Source organism: Passer montanus, unplaced genomic scaffold, assembly GCF_014805655.1.
Source record: "Passer montanus isolate IOZ18808 unplaced genomic scaffold, ASM1480565v1 scaffold82, whole genome shotgun sequence".
Taxonomy (NCBI): Eukaryota; Metazoa; Chordata; class Aves; order Passeriformes; family Passeridae; genus Passer; species Passer montanus.
In genome coordinates this window covers 1358189-1382380 of record NW_024373479.1, presented here as the reverse complement: position 1 = coordinate 1382380, position 24192 = coordinate 1358189, and the positions used below count along the sequence as shown (strand labels likewise).

The window sequence follows — 24192 nt, the reverse complement described above, 5'->3', positions numbered from 1 at the left end:
ACTATCTGAACAGGCCTGCCAGGGGTGTACATATTGAAGTTTGATATTTTTTATTGTCAGTTTTGTTAGTGGCAAGAATTCCAGATTCCTCCCTGAAGCCAAAAGATCAAGCTGGGCACCAAAGCAGGAGCCTTCCTCCCACCTGAGAGGTAGCAGAGGGCACCTGAAGTGCACAGTTCACCCAATGCAGGCTCAGTTTTTCCTGTACTTTTAAAGAGACAAAACAGTGGAGCTGAGCTCGAGCATTACCTTCCTGCTGGCTTTTCCCAAGAACCTGAGTCAGCCCTCCCACGTGTGAGACTCCTGAATGCAAAAGGCATGCATGGTAAAGCAGCTCAGATGTGCTGCTTACTGCCTTTTGGGAGGGGCAATTTCTTGAGAAGGAAGATTTGCCAGATCCCCCAGGCTGTACAGGTTTTTGTTGGGAGGGTACCATCTTTATTTTTGCTTCTGACACCAAGATCCCTTACAGAAGACTGGTCCCCAAAAGCCCAAGTTGAGCCCTAGGCCACTGTATCAGATGTGTATTCCAGAACTCTTGATCCTAGAACAGGGCTCTTGCATAACTACTGAAGTGTCATGTGTATAAATTCTAAAATAGTCATTTATTTGCATTGACAGGAAAGAAAACCTGGCAATCAGAGGTTTAAAAAAGGTGCCCAAACAGGCCACTAAGTGCAAAGAGCCAAGCTGGCCTGAAGCATTTATGATTTTCCTCTCAACTGTACATTAGTGAGGTTAGTCAGCCTGAAGTCTAGACACAGCACCAACACTGACACACAGCCAGTGCATCAGGAAAGGACTGAGCTGCTGCTGCAAGGCAAGCACAGTGCAGTGCTAATTGCCATCGCTGGGAAATCACTCCAAGTGCCAGAGCTGTTGACTCTGTGCTTTTACCACTGTCTTAGAGATTAGCAACTTTTTCCACCTTCAAACCTTATTTAAAATGATCAGAGAAAGCATTATGTCCCATAAACATCACATCAGATAAAATATTCTCACTCTCAAGGCTGAAAGTGTCAATTTGAGTAAAAGCTTTATTTAATTTACAGTTCCAGCATCTGCAGCTGATGTACTGCAACCCACAGCAATAACCACTAAGCAATCAGGAGCCATTACAGCATGAATAATGCTGCAAACAGTAAATCACCAAAACCAAATTATTAAAGTACCTGCTGCACACTGTGAAGCATGGGAAACAGCATCCCTGAATTTCCACTTCAAAAATCTTTGCATGTTAGTAGAAATCTGGGTCATCATGTTCTGAAATTTAATCATTCTATACGAGGCAAACATGATTACATCCCTTTGCCCAACAGCATGAAGTAAGCAATTGCAAAGGAATTCTTCATTACAGGCATTATTTTGGCAATCTTCCCAAGGCAGTTGCAGATTTGATTAGCCACCAGGACTGAACTCTCTACAGCAGGAATTCCCACCCATGTATGGCTACTGCCATACCAGGAGAGATGAAAAACATGCTGGGTTAAATATTTCAAGGTAATTTTTCAACTGACACAGAAGCAGAATGTATTTTCTGCTTATGCTTGCTAAGCTACTGCATCAAATCAGCCTTACACATGTAAGGGGAAAAAACTTTTAGAAAACAAACTTTGAATCCATTCACAAACTCAAATCTTGTCCCTGAGCACTGGAAGGAATAAAGACAATAACACAACTGAATCCAACAGGAGTTTATTACCCACACACTGCAGGTGAAGTTAGACACTTCAGTTACCAGTCAATATAAGATTGACAACTCAGAGAGTGTACAATGAGTACAAAATCATTAACAAGAGTAAAACAAAGTGCTGATGTATTAATTTTTAAAACATCAGTTGTACACTATTATACAGCAAACATTATGTGATCCTCAACTAACTTGGGGCTCGCATCTCAATTGTTTGGGGTAGTTTTAAAATCAAGTTCTCCAAGAGGTTGAGAGACTGGGTTACAGCCTTACCTTATACAGACAATGCTGGTTTGTATTTTGTCAACTTCCTTTTATCAGGGAATGCAGTTAACAGGAAAAAAAATCTGTACATAAAAAATTAAGCTTCAATACACAATATTATATATATGTGTGTATATATATTGTACTACAGATTTCATATAAATCAAGTGCAGGCCAAATTTTGGCATAATTTTTAAGTTTAATACAAAATCCCCCTCAGACTCTACTCTGACTGTTCCCATTGCTTTCTCCTGAACTGATCTTTTTCAGTTTTGATACTTTAGTCATCTAGAATTATCTTAAGAGCCAATTTCCATTTCAGTAATATCACTCTTATCTTTCATTACACTTTCTAACAAAGATAAACTTGTGGGAAAACTTAGTGACTAATTTAGTCAAAGTTCAGTGACGAATAAAATTCTCCAACTTGATGTGATTTACATTGACTACTCAGTGTCTTTAAGGTACTGTTATCCCATGTACCCTCTCTTCTCCTCTGATCCTACAGGAACAGTTACTGATCATACACTGCGAGCACACCCTGCTTTCCTTTCTTTTCTTATAAAGCCTCTTACCAAGCTGCAAATCATTTCTGGTGCAGAATGGAGTGCAAAGAAATTTTTCTAATGCATGGCTAAATTTGCTTCAAAACCAGCATGTGATACTTGCTTTTTAGAGAACACCTAAAGTGCTTTATCCTCTCTGCCACACAATATCACATTTTGTTTCCAAATTTGGCTTTCATTTTCTTGCAATACTGAACAATGGCAAACTATGTTAGTGACCCAATTCATCTATCAATTTGACAAATATATCATTTGCAGTAAATTTTAAAACAGGCTTATATAATTTTTTCTGAAACAAAAGGCCACTTAAGTTTTCCTGTAGAATGAAGTCTGGCAAGAAGTCATTCAACTTCCTCCCACAAAAAAGTTAAGATTCCTCGAAGTTGTTTGTAGAATACAGAAATAAATTTTATCACCAACAAACATTCTACTTTAGACCAAAGAAGCAATGACAGTAAGTTGAGTCACAATACCCCAAGAAATCAATGCTCCTCTCATTTTATCTGCTGACTTTATTCGGGGGTCTCTTCATTCACAGAATTATGGTACAGAGGGGGAATTTTAGCAATGTGCAGCCAGTTCCACCTACAGAGAATGGACTTCCAAGTTGAGCCCTTTAGCAATCTTGCAAAAACAGGGCAAAGTGTGATTTTAACAAGGGAAATCCCCCAAAAGCAAGGCTATCACATTTAGAGCTGAGTCACTTCACACTCACTGAGCCTGCTCACAGCTCAGCTCGGCCTTGTGGTGTGGAAGAACCAAGTGCAGGACTCCCAGCAAAGCTAGCAGGGCTTTGACAGCAATGCCCCTTCCTGCCATTGAATTATTTCATATCTTCTGTATTGTGTGTGAAAACTGGGGTTTTTAATTGAGAAAGCAAATACTGAAACAGAAATAACTTTTAGCACAACAGATGTGTTTACTTACAGCATGCAAGGATTTGTTTTTATATATTTTTGCAAGTAACAACCCTTAATTATTTACAAGTTCAAAATTACAATCTTCACATAAGTAGCAATTGTTTACAGAAGTTCTGGACACTCTCTCAGAAATAAGCAAAAAATGGAGTAAAAAATATTGCGAGAAGTAATTAAAAAAATAAACAATAAACAAAGGAAAACATATTAGCTTCTAATAGCCAGACAATTTAACACTGTTCTGGTAAGAAAAAAAATAAACAACACAAAAGCCACGTATCACATTTGGAGATGCCATTTTAAAAGAAATGCATCTTTCTGTTTGGTTTCTCTTTCCAGAAGAAATGCTGTACATAACCTTAAAAAATTCCAAATAAATAAAGAAAACCCAGCTCCCTTTGGTTTGCCAATTTACCTTCAAGTGGCTCCTCCACCTCCTGCTCAGAGACCCAACAGCTTCACAGGTGATTACACAGGAAAAAAGCAAAAGCAATGCTTTTTTATAAACATGAAACATTTTTCCAAAATAACAGATTCTAAAACTCACCCAAGATGCACATGTCAGTTCTGAGTGAGGGCCAGGCCAAAAAAAATCCTGCTCCTGTGTTTAAGGCAGTCTCAGACTAATTTGCATCTCTTCAGCCTCTTGGAAAAGAGAATTTTGTGTCAAACTGCTCTCTACCTGCCTGCTACTTTAAAGGTTTATTTCATACCATCATTAAAAAAGGCAAGATTATCCTGCAGTTTTTTGTGATAAATGTGCTTTATACCTGGTTCTATGAAGTAGTATTTCTCTCTGGGACTGAGGGAGTTCACAAGCAGGATGTTTTTGCACCACGTCATAAAGGGTTTCAAGCATTTTTCCTTCTGGAAAGACATTTGACTACCTCTTAAAGCTATGGTAACTTATTTATAAAGTATTTGGTACCAGCTGGTGCTCAGACTAGAAACATTTTTCATGTTTAACTCTAACAATAGATTAGGGCAAAGAAAGTGCTCTAGTTTTATCTGCTGCTTTGTTCTGCCCAATTCCAAGGAATCTTAGCTTATCAGAACACAAAATTATACAACAATACAAATACTTTACTTGGATTTTTAAGCATTTGCATGTCTGTAATTCTTTATCTCTAAAGGTATTCATGTTGCATGACATTTTGTGCTGCCATCTCAAGCCTAACCTTTTATAAAACATGAAAATAGAACAGTAGAACTTTCTCTCATGTAAACTTCAGTGAAGTAATTGCTGAAGGTGCTGTACAGACATCCTGATGGACATTTCCTGGGCAGTGGTATATGGAACATGACATTTTGAGCTTACACAATGAACTGTATAAAAACATAAAAAATAAATTTATGACAGTAGAATAAGCTACAGTGCAATTTTCCTGAGCCTGTTGAAAGCTCTGTGTGATCTTTTTCACCCCTTCCAGATCCTCCACAGTACATTTCATGTTCCATTAATACTACAAGAGAGCAAGCACAGCTAGAAAATACAGCTTTAATTATGCTCTTTGTGATGTAAACTTGAAGTTTCTACAAGTCCAATATGTACCTTAAAAAATTAGTTTTGCTCACTTACCTTTTCTGTGCTAGAATTTAAGCATTTTTTTGCTATAAATTGTAAAGCTACAACATTTAAGAATATGCCCTAAATTTCAGAGAAAGTTATCCTATTATTTTTAACAGTCCTCAGACTAATTAAACATCATTGAAACTACACCAGTTGCTTAGGGCTTTAAGCATAAGGCATTTTGTGTACATTCCCCCAGCTATTTATTTAATGGCTATCTTGGTGTGCAAAGCCAAATCAGTGGAAATCCCACTCTCAAAGCCCCAGAAACCAATTCACCTTTTACTGCACATTCTGCATTGAACTGCTAAAGAGGAACAGACACAAAAACCAAATCCAGAAATACACAAAAATCAAATCCAGAAATACACACTGAAACAAGCTAACCATTTTCTACTGGGTAAGGTCCTTTCAGCTGTGGAAGTTGTATGACAAACTCTCAGGTTTGAATAGCTCAGTTTGAATACATTCACAGCAGTGCATTCAGGATGCACAGCACAAATGCACCAGAAAAATTGAGTTTTTCACATCATCCAGTGCCAGCGTACCATCAACTTCATCTGCTTCAAAGCAAGTGAAGTTAATTTAGTCAATTTACATATTAACAGCTTAGAGATATCATCTCCAACACAAAAAACCTTCTAAAACCAAAAAAATGTAGGCTTTGTATTCTATCTAATCACCATATTTCCCAACCAAATGATGCTTTTCCTGAAAAACAAGTACAACACAAAATTAATTAATTTGTGTCTGCTCAGACAGTGCTCCTGCAGTGTTCCTGACATGGAAAGAACAGATCAGGCAACACATGAACAAGACAAAATGAAACAGAAAAAAGGCACATGAAATTACACTTGAAGGGAAAAGGATCATGAAAAGCTGAAAAGCACATAATAAAATCCTGCCAAATTTAGACATCACAAACTGTTCATGCATTGACCATACTGTCTTGACTGCTCACAGTCTGTCAATCAGAATGATTAAAAGTTTACTTTAACTGTTACATTGTCTTATAACTATCTAAATTGGGTAAAAGTGATTATCACCTTTAAATATAGTATGTTAATGCATAAAAATACAGATTTTTCTAGAATAAGTATAATATTTTCTAACCAAATACCTAAAAGCAGTGGTCCTTCTAGATTAGTTGGAATAATAAGTGAAGCCCATTTCTTTGCAGAATGGGGTGCTTTTATTGTTTATATGTTTAAATAATTAATTTTGAATATCCATCCACTGTATAAACAATCTCCAGAAAAATATATCCTCTTGCAGTAACTTACAATACACATTAAAAATACTTACAAAAGGGACTATTGTTCATTTACAATATCTTGAGCTCAAGGACACAATTCCTGGGTCATTTCATTTATGCAATTTTGATCAGGAAATACTGAACATTCTGGTTAACCTGGACCATGTCAGCAACATGGACAATTAAAGTTTTTTAATATCTGCCTAATTAAGTAGGATTTTCCATAAAATTAGGCATTTTTACATCACAGTATATATGGCATTTCTTAATTTAGCAACAAAAAGGCACAGTTATTAAACCATAAAATACAGTACCTGAATTATATATACTCTAGTGATATCTACCAATGCTAATCTAGACATTTTTCTCTGCAAATGGGGCCAAAGCAAAAGGCTTTTGCTTGTTTATTTAGAAAAATTCAACCTCATTACAAGTTTGGTCCATTAAAAATACCTATTAGTTGAAATACCTTGAAGCAGGACTTCAGGAAAGAATAGAAGAAAGCAAATGTAACAGTTTATGGTCCAACAACTTGAATTAATTACTGTGAAATGGCAAACAGATCATGAGTGGAGCCTTCTGATCAGCTGTCAGACACACCTGCTGGAGTGTCAGTGTACACAGGTACAGCCTGGCAGCCATCCCAGATACATTCACTGCACCACACACACACAGACTTGGTTACAGCAATGAGTCCAAAAAACAGCATTTACAGAGGTCAGCACTTCTCCTGGACTGATGCTCGACTGCTGGCCCTAAACCATCCCCAGAGATGTGCAAAGCCCTTTAAATGCTTTGCTTGCTTTGTATTGCTGTTAATAGGAAGACCCTGCTAAAGCCAAGCTGGCTGGCCTTCCCTTAGCAAACGAGTGCACCTTTTCCAAAAGCAACTAGCTCAGTCCTCCCTACCCACAGTGATCAAACTGCATCAGGAAAGGCCAATGAAATGGAAGAGGCCAGGAACCACGAACATGAGGGAGAAGCCCACCATGCCGTAGGTGATGTAGCGGTAGGGCAGCTCCACCTCCATGCGCTGCCTGGCTCTCCGCACGTCGCCCTGCGCGATGCGGAACATTTTACAGGCCAGAGGAATCGTGGCTTTCTTCATGGCCACTTTTGTCAGCAGCAGCACGATGACTCCGATCAACAAGCGCAGGATGGCTTTTCCAAACACAGTCACGCTGAGGGAGGACAGGGACAAGGGCAAGGTGTGGGGAGGAGGATCCAGCTGCAGGCCCAGCACGTAGTTGACGTGAGAGCCGCAGGCCACGCCGGCGCCGCAGCCCAGGATCTGAGCTGTGTCCCCTCGTGACGTGCTCCACGTGTCCAGGGTGAAAGAGAAGATGCCCAGGGCCAAGTGGAGACTGATGATAATTAAGGGTGCATATTTGTAAGTTAAATTGAAGTTGTCAATCAGGTCCACAACTGGATGGAAGATAACCAGGATAAGGATAGCATACAGAAATCCAGCAATAACGTCCTGTTGAAGAAAAAGGGATGGTTTCAGTGTAGTAACTGTTTTTAAAAAAGCCCTCAAGTTGCATTAACAAGAATTCAAGCCTAACTGCTGTAGTGTTAAAAGCAACTTGTGGATTCCCATATTTTACCTTTTAAAGGATTAAATCTTTCTTATGTTAAACATAAGGTAAGGAATTGCATTTGATCACCTATTAACAAATCACCTGCATCCTGACCAGACCATGAATGAAGTTATGATCAAAGGATCCTTCACTGAAGCAGCAGGTCTGGACTTTTTAGTAAGGCCTGTTGCAACAGGGCAAGGGGTAATGGTTTTAAACTAAAAAAGGGGAGATTCAGACTGGAATAAGGAAGACTTTTTTTTCCAGTGAGCGTGGTGAGGCACTGGTACAGGCTGTTCAGAGAGGTGTGGAAACGTACAAGGTCAGATTGGACAAGGCTCTGAGCAGCCTGTTCTGGCTGAAGATGTCCCTGCTTATTGCAGGGGGCTAGGATTAGATAATCTTTAAAGGTCTCTTCCAACCCAAAACTGTTCTGTGATTCTTCTATGATTTTTCTGCTGGCAACACTGCTCCCTGTCCAGAGCCAGGGCATTCCAACCTACAGTCAGCACAAATCCAGCTCAGCTAAATATGTTCTGCCAACTTGAGTTTGCTGGAACAGCTCAACAGTGGCTCTGAGGGCCTGGGTGCCAACACACCCAACAGTGGCAGCAGCAGCAGCTGGGGCAGCAGTCAAGGACCACTGCAGTCAGGCACTAGAGCAGCTTCAACTTTCACTCCTGCTTCAGAATTAACAATGCTGGAAGACTGGGAACTGTTTCCTAATATTAAAGGAGAGGAAGAGATAACCTCTGTGGCTTCACAACTGATTTGCAGTGTTACTACTGTTTTTAAAGGTCTTTTCTTAGTGGAAAGGTTACCCAAGGATTTTTGGCTTTCAGTTAACTGTTGACTGATCACTCAGTTGCATGGAACTCTCTGCTACTTTTGTCACCTTTGATTGTTAATGAAGAATTTGTGCAATCCAAGCACTACAAAGTGGCCTGCCTTCATTTTCATGCTTATCAGCTCTTCCACATGAGCCAGGAGGTGAGACTTCAATCAGCAGAGTCTGTATTGCTCCAGCATCAATGAATCATTTTTATTTGCTTCCACTAATTGAAAGCTTGATAAAAGCTCTAATAAAATTCACTGATATAAACATCAGACTCGTTCATTTCAGAAGCAACAAAAAAAACCTTCCTGCTGTATTTGCCACCTGCTCCCCCCAAACCTAGGCACTGTGCTTGATGTATATTGCAGGCACCACATGGTGAACTGTGTTCCCTCTGTGTTCAACTCTGCAGATTCAGATGTGAAACTGCAAAACAGCTCTGTCTGCTTGCCTGCTATTTGTGGCACAGCTTTTTTCTATGACATTTTGTGTCAGCTGAACTATCAGTCCATCACATCACCCTTGACAGAGTGGTTTTAGATTGGAAAGCCTTCTGACTACTGATGCAAAAATGTAATTTCATTTTTCTGAGCTGCCTTATTTTCCCATGCTCCTTTTACACTGTGTTCATCTAGCAGCTTAGAACTCCCTACCAGGCTTATCCTTTTCTGTCTGTTAGCTTTTCTTCTAGCATGTGATCCTTAAAAACATCTTTAGCCACCCTCATAATTGGTCTTGCATTGCAATTACCACTTTCTTCTTGTTTTCTCATTTCTACATTGCATACACTTGTGTTTCAGTTTGGAGAATTTTAATTTGTTTAATAAATGAGTTTGTTTTTCAAAGATGACAACTTAGTTACCTGGTTTTAAAACCTCTGGTAAGTGAAACTCTAGCATGCAGAGTGGCACACCAAAATGCACATGCTTTGAGCAGCTGACATGGAGTGAACTTCAATGGCCACTTTCTCATTCTGCAAAATGATTTCTACTCTGTAGAGGAAAATTTACTCTACACTTTGGAGCAGTCAATTTCTGCACTAAAAAATGACATTAAACACCTTTCAGGTTTCAACTGTGGACAGAGTTTATAAAAGACAAGTATTAGTTTAGCATGAGAGCCACTTTTAGCTACTTTATCTATTTCTATGCTGAAGAAATGTAAGTCTTCTGTTTCTGTGTGGCTACAAAAAATACATCTGTATATAATTATTGCACTGTAAAACCTTCAATGTGATGGAAGTTTATAAAATGAGAACAAGATTATAACAGAAGTTCAGTAGTAGATTAGATTATTTTCTTACCAAAATCGAATGCATTCCCATATAAATTCGACTGCAGCAAACCAAAGAACACCAGCAGAATGCCAGGATCAGTCCAAACACAAGAGGATACTGGTAGGGAAGAAAAATGCAGAAACCATATTAGAATTTGGAAAAAAAAGTAAAAAAAAAAAAATCACTCTATGAATATTCTATAATTAAATCCAATTAATGCCACTGATGCTTACCCTTTTCTTTGCCCTAGCAGAGCACCTTTTCATAAAGTCATTGTTAAGTCAAGCTTTCAACCCTCCCCATCTTCTTTGCATTCAGGATATATGAATTTCAGTGCTTGGACCAGACTTTTTCAAAGCAGTAAGAAATGCATCAATCTCTGCAGCAGTTGTCTTGCAATGCTCTGGTATCCCAAAAATGTGCAAAGACAAGTGTGTTAAACTGTGCAACAGTTTTATACTGGGTGAAGCAGCTCCACCACCTACTTGTATTGTCAGCCATCACCCAGGCAAAATCGAGTGGCTTCACTTTTTTTCCTGAAAAGGAGGAACTCATAACAAAATTACAAAGAAATTCAATTCCTTCCTCAATTCTTTGTTCTAGGGCTTCTGCAGTCGTTGACTCAATATCTGGGCATCAGCATGAAACTCCTAAAACAGTAATCTTGTCTGTTCTTTCCAAACCCTCATAAATTTCCTCCTGCAAGCCATATTTGTTAAACAAAAATCATCAAATAATTACTTCCAATCATTTTTACCTTCTCACTTTTTTTTTTTTTTAATTAATAAGGACTGTTTACCAGGAAGAAATAAAATACTTTGCTGTAGTAAGCAGATATCATGTAGAGAAAAAGTTTTTTAACTTTCTCAGATTTTGGACAAAACTATGCTAATTTACATATTACAGCACAGTAAGAAATATTTTCCCCACTATTGCAAAATGCCATACAACACAGGATACAGCTTCCTTTTTTTGCCACTATTCTATAAAAGACACAGTGACACAGTCACAAGATAAAATGGCAAGTTTCCAAAATTGCTTCTCTTCCTACAATAAACATGTTCAATATAAACAGCTAGCCTAGATGTACTCAAACCTAGGAACAAAATCTACAGGCAGTTTTCTTGCCCTTTACCTTGTTCCTTTTATAGGTAACCTGAAGGATAGAATATCCAACAAATACAAGAAAATATCTTTAAAATTACTGGAGGAAGTTAAGTGGCCTTCACAGAGGACACAGAACAGATTGGTAAGTTCCAAAATCAGTCTTTCTGTGAAAGGTTTGAGATAGGATTATCACTCTTCTGCATTTTTCCAGCCTTCACTGAATTCTCAACTCCAGGACCACGTCATGTTGGCATGACAAAACTAAAATAACATTCTCAAACTAAGAGAAAATCAGGAAGCTTATGTTTCACATAAGAAGATTTCATATTCAAATAAATACTAAACACCCAGCTCATAGTTGTGTTCCATCTAGACTAAACTCTACTTCCTGTAGCAACATTTGTCTTTGCTTCCATCACATCCATCTACAAACTGGATCTAAACAGAGCTGTGTACTTGTGACTCATTTCTGACTGCAACGATGAAGGAACAAACTCAGTTTCCTGCCTTTCAGAACTCTGCTAATCCCGGGCAATGCACCAGTAACTCTGTCACACACATGACTGCAGAGTTACCAGATACCGACATTGCTACAGCAGCCACAAAAGATGCCCTTCTGGTGCCTTACACGTGCAGCCACATCCCCCTGCCCCACTGTGCTTCTCCCTTTGGTCTGGGGGTGGGAGGAATGCTGCCTGCAGCAGCCACTCGCCCTCCCTGCCCAGGACTCCCCCAGCACAAGCGCTCTGTGTGCGGGGACAGCTGTGCCCTGGGGCCTCAAGCAAAAAGCAGCTTCGAGTTTCAAACGCTTTGGCCATCACTTGACACCCTATGTCCATCCTTGCCACCTGACACATCTTTTGTGCTTTCAGAGCCCAATCAGGGGTAAGGCTTTTCTTTAATAAAGCCTTGTCCTGTTTCTGCAGTACCTGACAGAACGAGAGGCTGGAGCTTTAGCAGGAAGATGAATGAAGTGCCAGGCTCAGCAGCTGCTCACGACACTGTGGGTGAGAGGCTGGGACTGGGGGAGGGAAGGGGTTAGAGCAGCTAAAAAATCCTGAGAATAAGGAGTACGAAAGAAATAGTTAGGTGAGAAGTCTGGTTTAAGAGTCCTGAGCAGAGGATTGTAAACAGCAGGCAGACTACAATAATTCTGTAAATGAAAGAAGAAATGCTTGCTGTCAGGGAAGTCACAGGGGAGGGGTGTTTGAGTAAGAAAGAAACAAACTCCAGCTCTGAACAATGTTTTGGAAAGATTATTTGGCTCTGTCATATCTCACTCTAATTCTGAAAAAATACCCCTTAAAACCATCTGAGAACATGGGAGAGCTTAGTTTCTCTGTAGCAAAACAGAATAACTTGACCATCTTCAACTAGAGCAGGTTGCTCAGAGCCCCATCCAACCAAGCCTTGAATGTTTCCAGGGATGGGGCATCCACCTCCTCTCTGGGCAGCCTGTGCCAGTGTTTCACCAGCTACAAAACTTCTTCCCTGCATCTGATCTAAATTAAGCCTCATTCAGTCTGGAACCATCACCCCTTCTCCCATCACAAGAGGCCCACAGGAGCTGGCTCCCATCTTTCTCACAGGCACCTTTTAAGTACTGATCACAAATGAAGCACAACACCCTGGGTCCTCCTCAGCCTGTTTGAACTCCTACCTTTTAAAGCAGCCACTGGGTTGGAGAATTCCCAGAACACCAAACTGGTAGCACCTGCTTCACATCTGCCCTGAGGTGGTGAGACAAGCATGTATTTGGTGCTCACACGCAGGGCTAAGTGCACAAGGTGACTAAAGGAGAATATCAGCACTCCCACACACCTCTGAGCTCAGCAGCATGCCGAGTCATACCACCAACAGGGACATCACCTGGATCCTTGTAAAAAAAGCTGATGCCATAAACTTACTTCCAAATTGTTGCCTGCAAGGCTGAGGTACCAGCAAGCCTTGTAATAATACTGTTTTATGATAATGGATTTCAAAAATCTCCTCTCCAAATCATAAATGAATATTCAAAGAAAGGGAAAACACCAGGTTTTACTAGGTTTTCTACTTAAAAACAGGCATATTTTATGAAAGAATAATGTGAAAATTTGAATATAAACTTATATCAAGTGTTCAGGGAAGAAAGTGATAAGCACTTTTTATTGTGTTGACTCGGGTCTCTACTTAAATGAGAGCTATTAAGCAAGACAGCTGAATTCCAGCACTTTTAGTCCCATGGTTCCTGGCATGCCAGATCAGACCTACAGAGGCACAAAGGACACAAGATCACAAGTTTACTTCTACCCCCTTCCCTGATTCACTGCTGGTTTTACTCATTTGGGCATCAGAAGGCAGGCTGGCATCCCGTGTCCTTCCAGACGAGGGTGTGGAAGGCTGTCACAGATCACAGCTGGCACAGCTGCACATAGAAACCAGCTTTCATTCTCTCAGCTTGCTGGTTCTGATAACAGAATTGATGTATCATCAATCCTGACCACACCTGGTGTCACTTTCAGTCACATATTCAGGAGCAGCCCATTTTGGACACAAACACCTCAAACCCTGTCTCCATGCCCTCATTTAAGACCATCTCATGTATATCCTCAAAAACTCCTTATGCCTCCCCATAGCCAACATGCCACCTCAACAATTCTGAGTGTGTTTTTTTTTTTAACTGCACACTGCTTTCTTTTTTATAAATTAAAACAAAACCAAACCAATAAGCATGTTATTTCCAAAAAAAAAAAAAAATTTAAGAATGTTAATTGATTTCTTAACTTTACCTATTAAGGTAAAATGAGGGGTAAAGCTGACTGAATAAACTACTCATTGTGTTTCAGACCCCAATTTTATTCCCATATCCAGAATATTGTTTTGATTAAAGAAATTGAATTAAATTTGTGTTTGTAAAACAGCAGTGAAACCACTCTCAGTAAGTCCCTGAGAATTTTATGTCCTATATTTTTAAAAGATAACTCCTATCCTATAGAAAATTCCACTACATCCTCCAAAACAGGTTTTCAAACTTCTGACTGGACTACACACAAAACCCTCCCCTATCCTCCTCCCGCTCCTTGATCTTTTTGCCAAGAGTCTTAATAACATAACCATTGTTTAAAAATGCTTATAAGGAAACAATCTGTCCTAAAAGGTTTGACCTAGGTCAAAAAAAATTCCTTCTTTCAAAAGGGAACATTGTTAAAAGACACTAAATGCTCACTTCTTTACCTTTTTAAAGCACATTCTGCACCGGAGAAGTTTCCAACACCCACAAATGATTCCAAAGTAACTTTCTAATATTTTCCATGTTCTAGAGTATTCAATGATCTTTTTTTAATCATATCATAACTCAGAAGTTCAACTTGAGTTTGAGACAATTATTTTGGGCTGAAGTTCACGGAAAGAATCCAAGCAGCACTTGCAGCACCAGGCTTTTAATAAGGTGTTTGGGCCGTGTACTGGCAATAGTCAAATAAAAACTATAATCAATGCTTGTGGGAATGACTCCCAGCACCCTGGCTGCACAGATGAGTTCAAAAAGCACAGCACAAAAATGATTTTGTGAAGGGAGCAGAAGAAAAGGGAGAATAGGATTGTTAGAAAACAGAGACCAATCAGTCATTTTAGGAAAATGAAACTTTTTCTTTCAAATGGGCCAGGTGGTAAATACCACTGGTGAAGCTACATTTATCAATTAGTCTCTCCTTTCTCACACTGACCAACATTAATACCAAGAGACATAAGGACCTCAGTGTTACATGTCACTACAAGAACTCTTTTTAAAATTCCAAGATAAACTTTTCAATGCCAGTCCTGAAGAAAGTTAAAACATTTAATTTTCTGCTACACCTAATCTGAAAAGAAATTAAGGAGTAACCATAGGAATTAGCTTGTTATTTCTTTTCATTGCAGTCATTAAAAAAATAATCTCTCTCTGAACAAAGCTAGGAAGAATCACTTATGGCTTGATCTGTTTATGCCCCAGTACCTAAAACTACATTTTTTCTGCAAAATCATGTTTTCTCAGTTTAATCAGCACACCCTCTTTAAAGAACAAGGAGTGCATTTACATGTGTACTGCACCAAGAAAAAGAAACTGCTTGAGAAGTATTTCCTTTGAATACCTTTTCATTAAAAACTCTGTATCCAACCTTAGAGCATTTGTTTTACGTGTTTTCTCCCAAGACCCTTTACATTAATTGAAGATTTGCTTAGGCAAAACTGAAAAATACATTTAATGACAATCAACACAGTCTAATGAGACAGGCAGTTGTACTCCTCTGGCAGAAATTCCCTAGTGGCATTTGTCAGAACTGGCTGTGCTCTTTTTAAACTTCTAACACCTGCAAAAAACAACTTTTTTCAGTTTCCTTTACGAACTAATGGCCCACAGAACACCTTACATCTCATACACACAAGACAAGGCCAGTGCTGAGCCTCCAAATTCCCATCTCTCTCTCTCTCTCTCAAATCATTGTGTGGGTAATTCTGTGTTTTCAGATCATCCCTTCAGCTGTGCTTCCCATGTCAGAAGAGTTTTTGTTTGACTGTTCAGGAAACATGCTCAAGAAGACCAATTAGACAAGCATGCACACATCTCTTTGCCAACATTTCTTCCCAACATTTTGGTATTTTAGCCAAAGGCCCATTTGGGCTTCTCTGAGGGGTGATGTGTCTCTTTCTGAAGGGACTGCACTTGCCCCTGCACACAGACTTTGTATGTAAAAGATGGCTTTATGTGCAGCTTCCAGTTTACCACTACATCAATCTTACTGAAAATGCAAGCCTTTCACCAAGGACAGACATTTAACAAAAGGCTGTGCACCTTTCTGCAAAATTCTCACTACAACACTGTGATTAGGCTGTTTATTCATACCCAATAACCAATTATTCCCTCTTTCCAGCAGGGATCAGAGAGTTTAGCCTTTTGAAATGAAAGAGCAGGCAGACAGTTCTAGAGGTAATCTTCAATAGGGGTCAGTCAGAACCACAGAGCAATGCAGATCTCCCTGAAATCCCAATACAGATCCTGTCAAACCCATCTCATTTAATTACATTCACCAGCCTAGGCTGATAAGAGTCACAGTGCAGATGAAAGATTTCTGGAAGGGAGTTTCACGTGGTACCACATACGAGTGTTACACAACCAGTACCACAGAGAGTCAAAAGAGCACTGAGTAAATGAAAACTGTAAATGAAAATGCATCAGAGAGGCCACTGGAGAAGAGATGCACCTAGTGCAGGTTCAGCAGTGTGTTTATCCAGGTCACCATTAGCAGCAGCAGGGTGCAAAGGCAGTCCCCGATGACAGGCTGTGCATATCAAACACTGCCAGACACGTTCCCAGGGAGGACAAGGCTGTCACATCCAGCACCACACGCTGCTTCAGAAGGTAAATCAGCGTTGGTTAATACAGTTAAAGGCCTGCTACTCATCAACCCAGGCTCTGGGCTCCTGCTGAACATCAACTGAAGTTTGCTCAGTGGCTACAGCGAGAGTCAGCAGTTCCTCACTGAGCTCATTAACGCAGAGCTCAGGAAGGAGTGCAAACCCATCATTTCCTAATGCCCACAGCCACTGCTACAGCCAGGCTGCATCCTGGAGGAACTCTGGGAGAGAAGCAAATTTTCTGTATCCTCTGGCTGATATTTATTTTTCTTTATTTTCTGATATTTATTTTTCTGAATTTTCTGTATCCCCTGGCTGATATTTTTTTTCTCCTCAAAATAAGCCAGCAGAGTTCTGACACATTCAGGTACCATCCCAATCCTAATAAAACACATCTTGGTGTCTATTTGAAATCAGCAGTTCAACGTAATCAAACAAAATATAAAAAATACTTTTTCCAGTAGTCTCAGCCTGAGCCTTTGGAGATTTTGTGGATAATTAGCAGTTCACACTATCTCTTCCTCACTCCATCTGGGACATGATATAAGCCAGCCTGGCTCAAACTGTCATGACTTCAAAGAAAGTAAGTTTTCCCCAATTTGATAAAGGTTGCTTTTTCCTACATAGTATCAAGCTCTATAACCTCAATGTCTTTTAAATGTTTGCCCTCCTCTTTCAGGGTATCAGCACTTCAGAGATGGTGGGGAAGGGAATCAACATTTATAATACTCCCAAATTCCCATGAGTCTTTGACATGAGCTTGTTATTTCATGGTTACTCAAGTGTTGTTGAAATAAATGGTTTTCCCCTGCAGAAATGTAACATATTAAACAAATAAATGGACATGGGTTATGCAAGTAGAATCAAAAGTTTCAGGCAAGCTCTCATAATACAAGTAGAAACTGAAAAATTTGGATACAATGGACAGAAAAGTTAATTACTGTCAACTTTATAGTAATATGTAACTTGCTTCTGTATGAAAGACAGTTTCATTGATTATTCGCTATGTCCAAAATATCTAATTGTGATAATTTGCCAAAACTATCTTTAAAATACATTATTTCTGAAAATATTTTACTTGAACAATAGAACTATTGCACTTACAGGAAGCATTTTAGTTTTATAGTCAAAAACCTTTTGAATACTATGTAAAAATAATTGTAACAGGATTGCTTAAAGGCATTGAAAAACTGAAAAGCACAAAGTCAACAGGTTAAGAAAAAACACTACTGCAATCCAAACTTGTTTTTAAATGGACGATCTGAGCCACACCTAGAAAAATAGGAGCACATTTTCTGTGTTCTCTGTTTTCTTCAAGAAAAAGACTCAAATAGACTGTCTTTGATAGAAAAGAACTATCACACAATAGCAGGAAGTCATAGATCACTGAAAGCAAACTGCAAATAAGCCACACAAGAAACAGATTCCCTCCTCACTGGTGTAACATCTTTTAGAGCAAAAGGAGCTTTCTTTGGTTGAGTATAAACTTCAAAGTGACAAACTCAAAGCTGCCTGTATTCCAGAGTCCCTGCAGAGAGTTACACCTGAATCTGCCTCAGTTCATCCTCAGCCTCGTTCCACTGGGATCTGCTGAGCCAACAGTCCCAAAATGTTGTCCCATCACAATCAGGCTCGGGATAAGGCTTGATACTAAATACACACAGAAAGAGGTTAAACCAACAGGTTCAATCTAGCAACCTGCACCTACTGGTAAATTTGTAGAACTAAATCAAAAATATTAAAAACTCCTTTATCTTTGATAAAGAACTTCAGGTCAGTGTTTTTTAACACCATTTCCAGAAAAACACCATTTTCCATGACAAAAGATGTCACATAGGTTCTATTCCCTTTCGACAGAAGTAAAACAGGGAGAACAGAAGAAGTGTCAGATGAAAGGTTAATGAAAAGACTCTTGACATGCCATTGGTTAATTATTGATTAATTTGTGGAAATAATTTAAAAATCAGAAGTGATTTTTTTTACATGAGTATTTTGAAATGACAGAAGTTGGTTTCAGAGAGGTATTTTATTCATATTCGTTTTCTAAGAAAAAGGAAATCTTGACTCAAACACTTTGCTTCTGCATTTCTAAAGCACAGTCCTACACGAGTAACAAGGCTGAATGTTTATGATTTTCTTAATGGTAAAAACGTTTAGTGAATTAGCAGAGTGTTTCACAGACTGCAGCGGCAGGGCTGGCAAACCACAGATCGAACTCATTGGCAAAAACACCATTTCACACCCTGTTTGCTGCTCCTTCGGAGGCCATCGAGACGAGCTCTCCTCTGCACGCATGACACCAGCCTGGGCAAAGCCGACCCACTGGTACTGCTAAATGAGCTTTCCCACATGCAGAGAAGTACAAATCCAGCTTGTTCTTCCAGCTGACACCAGCCCTACACTAGCAACAACCAAACAAGCAACAATCAAACATACAGATTTTGGTCCTTTAGTAAGAACAACTTTGACATTAGGCATCTCAGTGGCAAAACTTCAAATAACATGACATTATTATACACACACACACATATATATATATGTAATTATTATGCCTGCATAACTCCAGCAGATAATACTTAACCTTTTCCTAGCAAATATGAATCCCTAAGAGCTTCCTTCTGGGCACATACATTCACCTTGCAGAAACAGATAAATAATCTTTGGTTAGAGAGGCCAAATCAAATCTGTAACCCTTAGTCATCTCATTCCTTTCAGTCACCCATTCTAGATGCCACAAAGAGAGACAGAGCTACAAAGTGCCAGCAGACAACGGGTGATTGTTACCCGTAACTGGGAAGACAAGAGTTAAGCCCCTGCACGAAGCTCAGAATCAGTTTTCTCTATCGACATGACTTCTATCCAACTTAAACCAGGCAAGGATTAGTAAACATTAACGACTTAAGAGTCTAATTATTGCCTAACTTCTTTAAAACGCTGCACTGGACATTTACCTGGGAAAGCCTTCTCGCAGCTACTGCTGGAAGTGGTGCAGTGATTTAGAGAGCTGGATGTGCTTTCTTTGGAGCGGCTGCTGTTGCCATACTTCCAGCAGCCAGCGCCAAAGCACATGCCACTGCTTGCGTAAACCAGGCGATCAACAGTGTTATTTTAACTTATCTATTGACCCCAAGCGCAACAGCCAGATTTTAGAGATTCTGCTGAATGAAGGTGATGAAAACATCACAGATTAGCGGTTCCTGCTAATTATGAACACACTGATAGATTGGAGAACCTCCTGAAATACAAATACCAAAATCATTTCCAGGTTGTGGTTGATGAAAATAAAATCGTTAAAGAAAAGGCTAAAGCTGCAACTCAGTGACGCTACGAAGTGACTCGAAGCAAAGAAGGATCAACAAGAAGCCCTTTAGCTACTGGCTCTCCACTAAATTCTCACTCTGTAAAACCAAACGCCTGTAAAAACACTGGATGCTTATCCAAACTTTGCGCAAATGGGCAAGCTGGAAAAAAACCCTCATAGGAACAAAACGCAGATTGTCACCGCGAACTTTTCATGCGTGCTGAGCTAATCCCCAAAACCAGCACAAATTCACGAAACAGAATTACGAGAACACTTCTCGTTACCTGAGCACTCGCTTAAACCACAGGGGAAAAAAAATAAAAGTAAAGCAAGGAAAAAAAGGTACGAATCTCACGTTTTCCCAACCAAACTCAGCCGCCTCCCCCTCCTGAGGGGAAATCAGGTCTGCCACATCGTTCTTACACCTCGGGGCTGGAAAGCGCACGGGTGAGGGCACGGAGGGGCGAGCATTACCTGCCAGCGGCCGTAGCTGAGCAGCAGGAGCGCCAGGGGGATGGCGGTGCCCGACATGGCGTGGGTGGAGGGCATGCTGTACTCGGAGTTGTAGAAAACCTCCAGCTTCACCACGGGCGGCGAGGCAGGACGCGGCCAGCGGATCACATCCTTGGTGCACTGCCCCAGGTACATCACCCACACCCAGATGATGATGAGCCTCCGGCCCAGCCAGGCGTCCACATTCCAGATGCAGAAGGGGAAAAAGAGGATGTAGAAGAGCTCGTTGCCCAGCTCCGTGCCCAGGCTGAACAGATAGTAGAGGAAGCGGCTGCGAGTGGCGAACTCCTGGCTGCCGTCCTCCTCCTCCGTCAGCGAGTTTCGGCGCGGCCTCCTCCTCCAGCGCCGCGGGGTTCCCGCCGCGCCGGGCACGGCCCCGTTCCCGGCGGGATGCGCCTGCCCGCCCGCGGGGCCGCCGTTCGCCACCGGCCCCCGCTGCTCCGCGTCGGCCCAGCCCGAGGGCCCCTCCACCCCGCAGAGCCGCTGGAACGCGGCCACCTTCCGCGGGTCCTGCAGGTGGGCGGCCAGCCGGGCCAGGCGCTGGCCGAGAGACATAGCGGCGGGACCGGGGGCGGGCTGAGGGCGGCGGGGGACTTCGTCTGAGGGGTGGAGAGGGGGACGGGGGCTCCGCGGAATAGGAGAGCCGTTCCCTGAAGAGAAACCCGCTGGAAGGCGAGGCGCCGCGGATACCGCGGGACTCCCCTCGCCTCTCCCGCTGCCTCCCGGCGCTCGCTCCCTCCCTCACGCCCGCGCCGGCCCCGCCCCGCCGCACCGCGCCTGCGCGCAGCCCCCCCCACCCCTCGGGACACGCCCATCGCGGCGCGGATTGGCCGCGGCTCTCTCTCGGTCCCGCCCTCACGGGCGGCGCAGCCAATCGGAGCTCGGCACTGCGCGAGGCGGTGCACGGCGTGAGGCGGCCTCGAGCGTGAGGGGCAGAGGCGGCGGAGGGCGGTCTGTGGGGTGGGTCGGGGGACTGTGAAGGAGCCTCCTTGTCCTCCTCCTCCTCCTTCTTCTTCTCCGTTATAGAAACCCGAATCAGTTGCAGTGGAAGAGACCTCTGAGATCATCGAGTCCAGCCTGTCAGCGACCGCCGCCTTGTCCGCTAGACCATGGCACTGGTTGCCCCATCCAATCTTTTCTTGCCCCTCCAGGCACAGTGACCCCACCAGCTCTCTAGGCAGCCCATTCCCAATCATCCTTTCCATGATGAAATTCTTCCTAGTATCCAACCCAAACCTGCCGTGGTGCTGCTGGAGATGTGTCGGAGCCCAGCTCTGGTGGTGTAAGCACGAGAGGGGAGCGGCGTGGCGGCGGCCCCGGCCGGGCCGGTGCAGGCCGGGACCGCGGGGCCGCTCGGGGAGGTTCTGCAGTGCCCCAGGCGAGCAGCCGTGCCTTGTCCCGTCTCCGTAGTCGGGAGGAGACTCCTCATCTCCTGAGAGTGTGTGTGTGTGCAGGGCTGGGAGTTCAGCAGGGCGCGGAGGTTTGTGAGCAGGTGCTTTGCAAGTCCACAGTTCCTGCGGTTTCCAGCCTGGAAATGCTGTGGGAAATGCGGTCTCTGGTCTTCTCTGCTTTCTGCTGCTTTTGCCTGTACTACAGATGCTGCTCCTGTGTATTTGTATCTTAAAATCAGGAGTTTAAAGAAGTGATAAACTGTTGCTTTGTGCCAGTTTTAAAAGGATGAACCATATGACCCAAGCAACTGGTTACTTAACAGATATGCTAAGCAAAACAGAAAATCTGATGTGGAATTCAAATAATAAAAAGTTGAAACAAAGGAATACGATGCAGATCTAGAGTGTTTTAATTAGCATAGCTACCAATACTGTTTTGAGGATGTACTTGACTTGGTGCTACGTGATATTCTCATTATACACTGCCAACAAACCATACAAATGGAATTTGCTGCCATATCTCAAGAAGAAATCTTTATGACAACTTAGTTGAAAGAGATGGTGTCTAAAAAGTCCCTAGTAGCAGTTTCCGTGTCCTGCTACATTTTTGGCAATGATCTGGAAGCAGATCCAAACCTGCTGCTGCAAAAATTCAGCTCCTGGATGAATGGAATTGTAAATAATGACACGAGGATGGGGCACTGATCAATACAATGCAGGCTTATACAAGCAGCTTGTTCAAACCTAGAGAATTTTCATTCATCAAACCAAATAGCTTTCTATGTTAAAACCCAGGTGTGGAGACCATAACTGGAAAATAAAAGACTCTGAAGGTAATGACTTTGAGAAGGATTTAAGGGTCAGATAAGTAAGCTATCAGATAAGGGCTCTCCTCTATGCTGCTATGACAGAAAAGGATTAATCAATGTATAAACAAAGGAATTAAAAAGTGTTTATTTTACCTCTCATGTTTGACCTCAAAAATACCATCACAGAGTAATGCATACAGTGGTGGCTTTCAGATTTTGAGAAGCACGTTGGAAAATAAGAGAGAGCAAAAGAATAAAGCAAAATGTTCTGGTGGTTGGAGAAAATATCTTACACTGGGATGTTTTAAGAGCTCAGGCTGTTAAAGTTATCTGGAAGAGAATTGGAAGATTGTAGTGCATAGGAACATTCCTGAGGGGAGATACAGGATCTTAAAGGGTTCTTTAATCTATTGAAGAAAGGCATAATAAAAAATAATGGCCAGAAGCAAAAGCCAGACAAATTCAAATAGGAAATAGGACACATTTTTCCATGGTTAACCACCAGAACACATTCCCAAGAGAAGCTCAGGATTTGCCATAATTTCATGTCTTCTGTTGAAGATCAGATGTATTTCTGAAAATTACTTTTCAGCCGAGCAGAAGTTATGCTTTATTTTATTGGATGAACACAGGTTGAAATCTGATGGGCCATGATAAGCACAGCATCAAGTTGATCTGCTGGGACCATTGTGTTTCAAATTCTAAGTGCCAGAAGCAGACATTTCATTTATTACCATGAGCATTAGAATAAATTCCTTTTTTTACCTTGAAATACCTACACGCCATAAAAAAGCTGATCTGAATTAAGCCTTTGGCTGCAGAATATATTTGCTAAGAAAATATCTAAAGGTTTTGGCCTTTTCCCTCCTAAATTTACACTCTTGGGATTACTTGGGAAAATTTCTTTGCATTTTAATTTAAATCTCTGAAGGAGTAGATCCTTACAAGAAAATTCATTTAGTGCGTTCTGGTTCTCTTGGCCTTGAGGCAATTTTACCTATTTGATGTTCACGTTGTGAAATATTTCTTGTGGGATTATTATGCAGAGCGCTCAGGTAACTGCACCAAATGAATCCTGATAGATTTGCTATATTGTACATTATGTATATTTGTATGTGGCATATGTTTTCATCATACAGCCTTAACCTCACTTGAGGCATCATAATATAAACAATTATATTACCAACAGAGGAGCTGCTGTTACTGAAAGAAGGATGAATGAAATAAAAATAAGATTTCAGATCAGTAGCTTGGCAGAGAAACATGAAAAAATCCACCCCCAAAATGGTACATGAGCAATTTTTGTGTCTTGAGACTGGAAGGTGTTCTGTCACTTCTCTGCCTTCTGAGAAATGCTAATCCTGCAAGATACATGTGCCTCCTAATTTACATGCTTCCCTGGCTCTTGGGCAGAAAATGCAAAGACAGGAGCTGAAAAACAAGCTGCTGCCTCGTTTGTGCATTTTCCCAGAGTCAAGCCACAAACAATCTCCCCTTAAACACAGAACAAACTGAAATCTGTTAATTAACCAGATGACGAATTCTGGAATGAGATCTGAATAACTGCACGGGGGAAAAATCAACGATTACAAAGCAAGACTTGTCTTTATGGTATGTGCTTGGTAACTTAAAAAAGCAGAAAGTGTTTGTGTGTGTGGCTGAAACTTGTTTACTTTGAACTGTTAGTGTGAAAATGCCATGACATTAATACCGAGGGAGCTTTTTAAATTACCTCTGTACATTTT

The 24192-nt window shown here is 41.3% G+C and overlaps 1 protein-coding gene across 1 annotated transcript; it reads right to left on the bottom strand.

Moving 5' to 3' along the window:
• Positions 1-1679: 1679 nt before the first annotated feature.
• SGPP1 (sphingosine-1-phosphate phosphatase 1) lies at positions 1680-21058 on the bottom strand. The gene is made up of 3 exons (XM_039733037.1): positions 20209-21058; positions 9981-10070; positions 1680-7742 (listed from the first exon to the last, which is right to left on the bottom strand). Exons 1-3 carry the CDS (start codon positions 20800-20802, stop codon positions 7191-7193), a joined length of 1236 nt encoding a protein of 411 aa, XP_039588971.1. The 5' UTR covers positions 20803-21058; the 3' UTR covers positions 1680-7190.
• Between the last annotated feature and the right edge of the window lie 3134 nt (positions 21059-24192).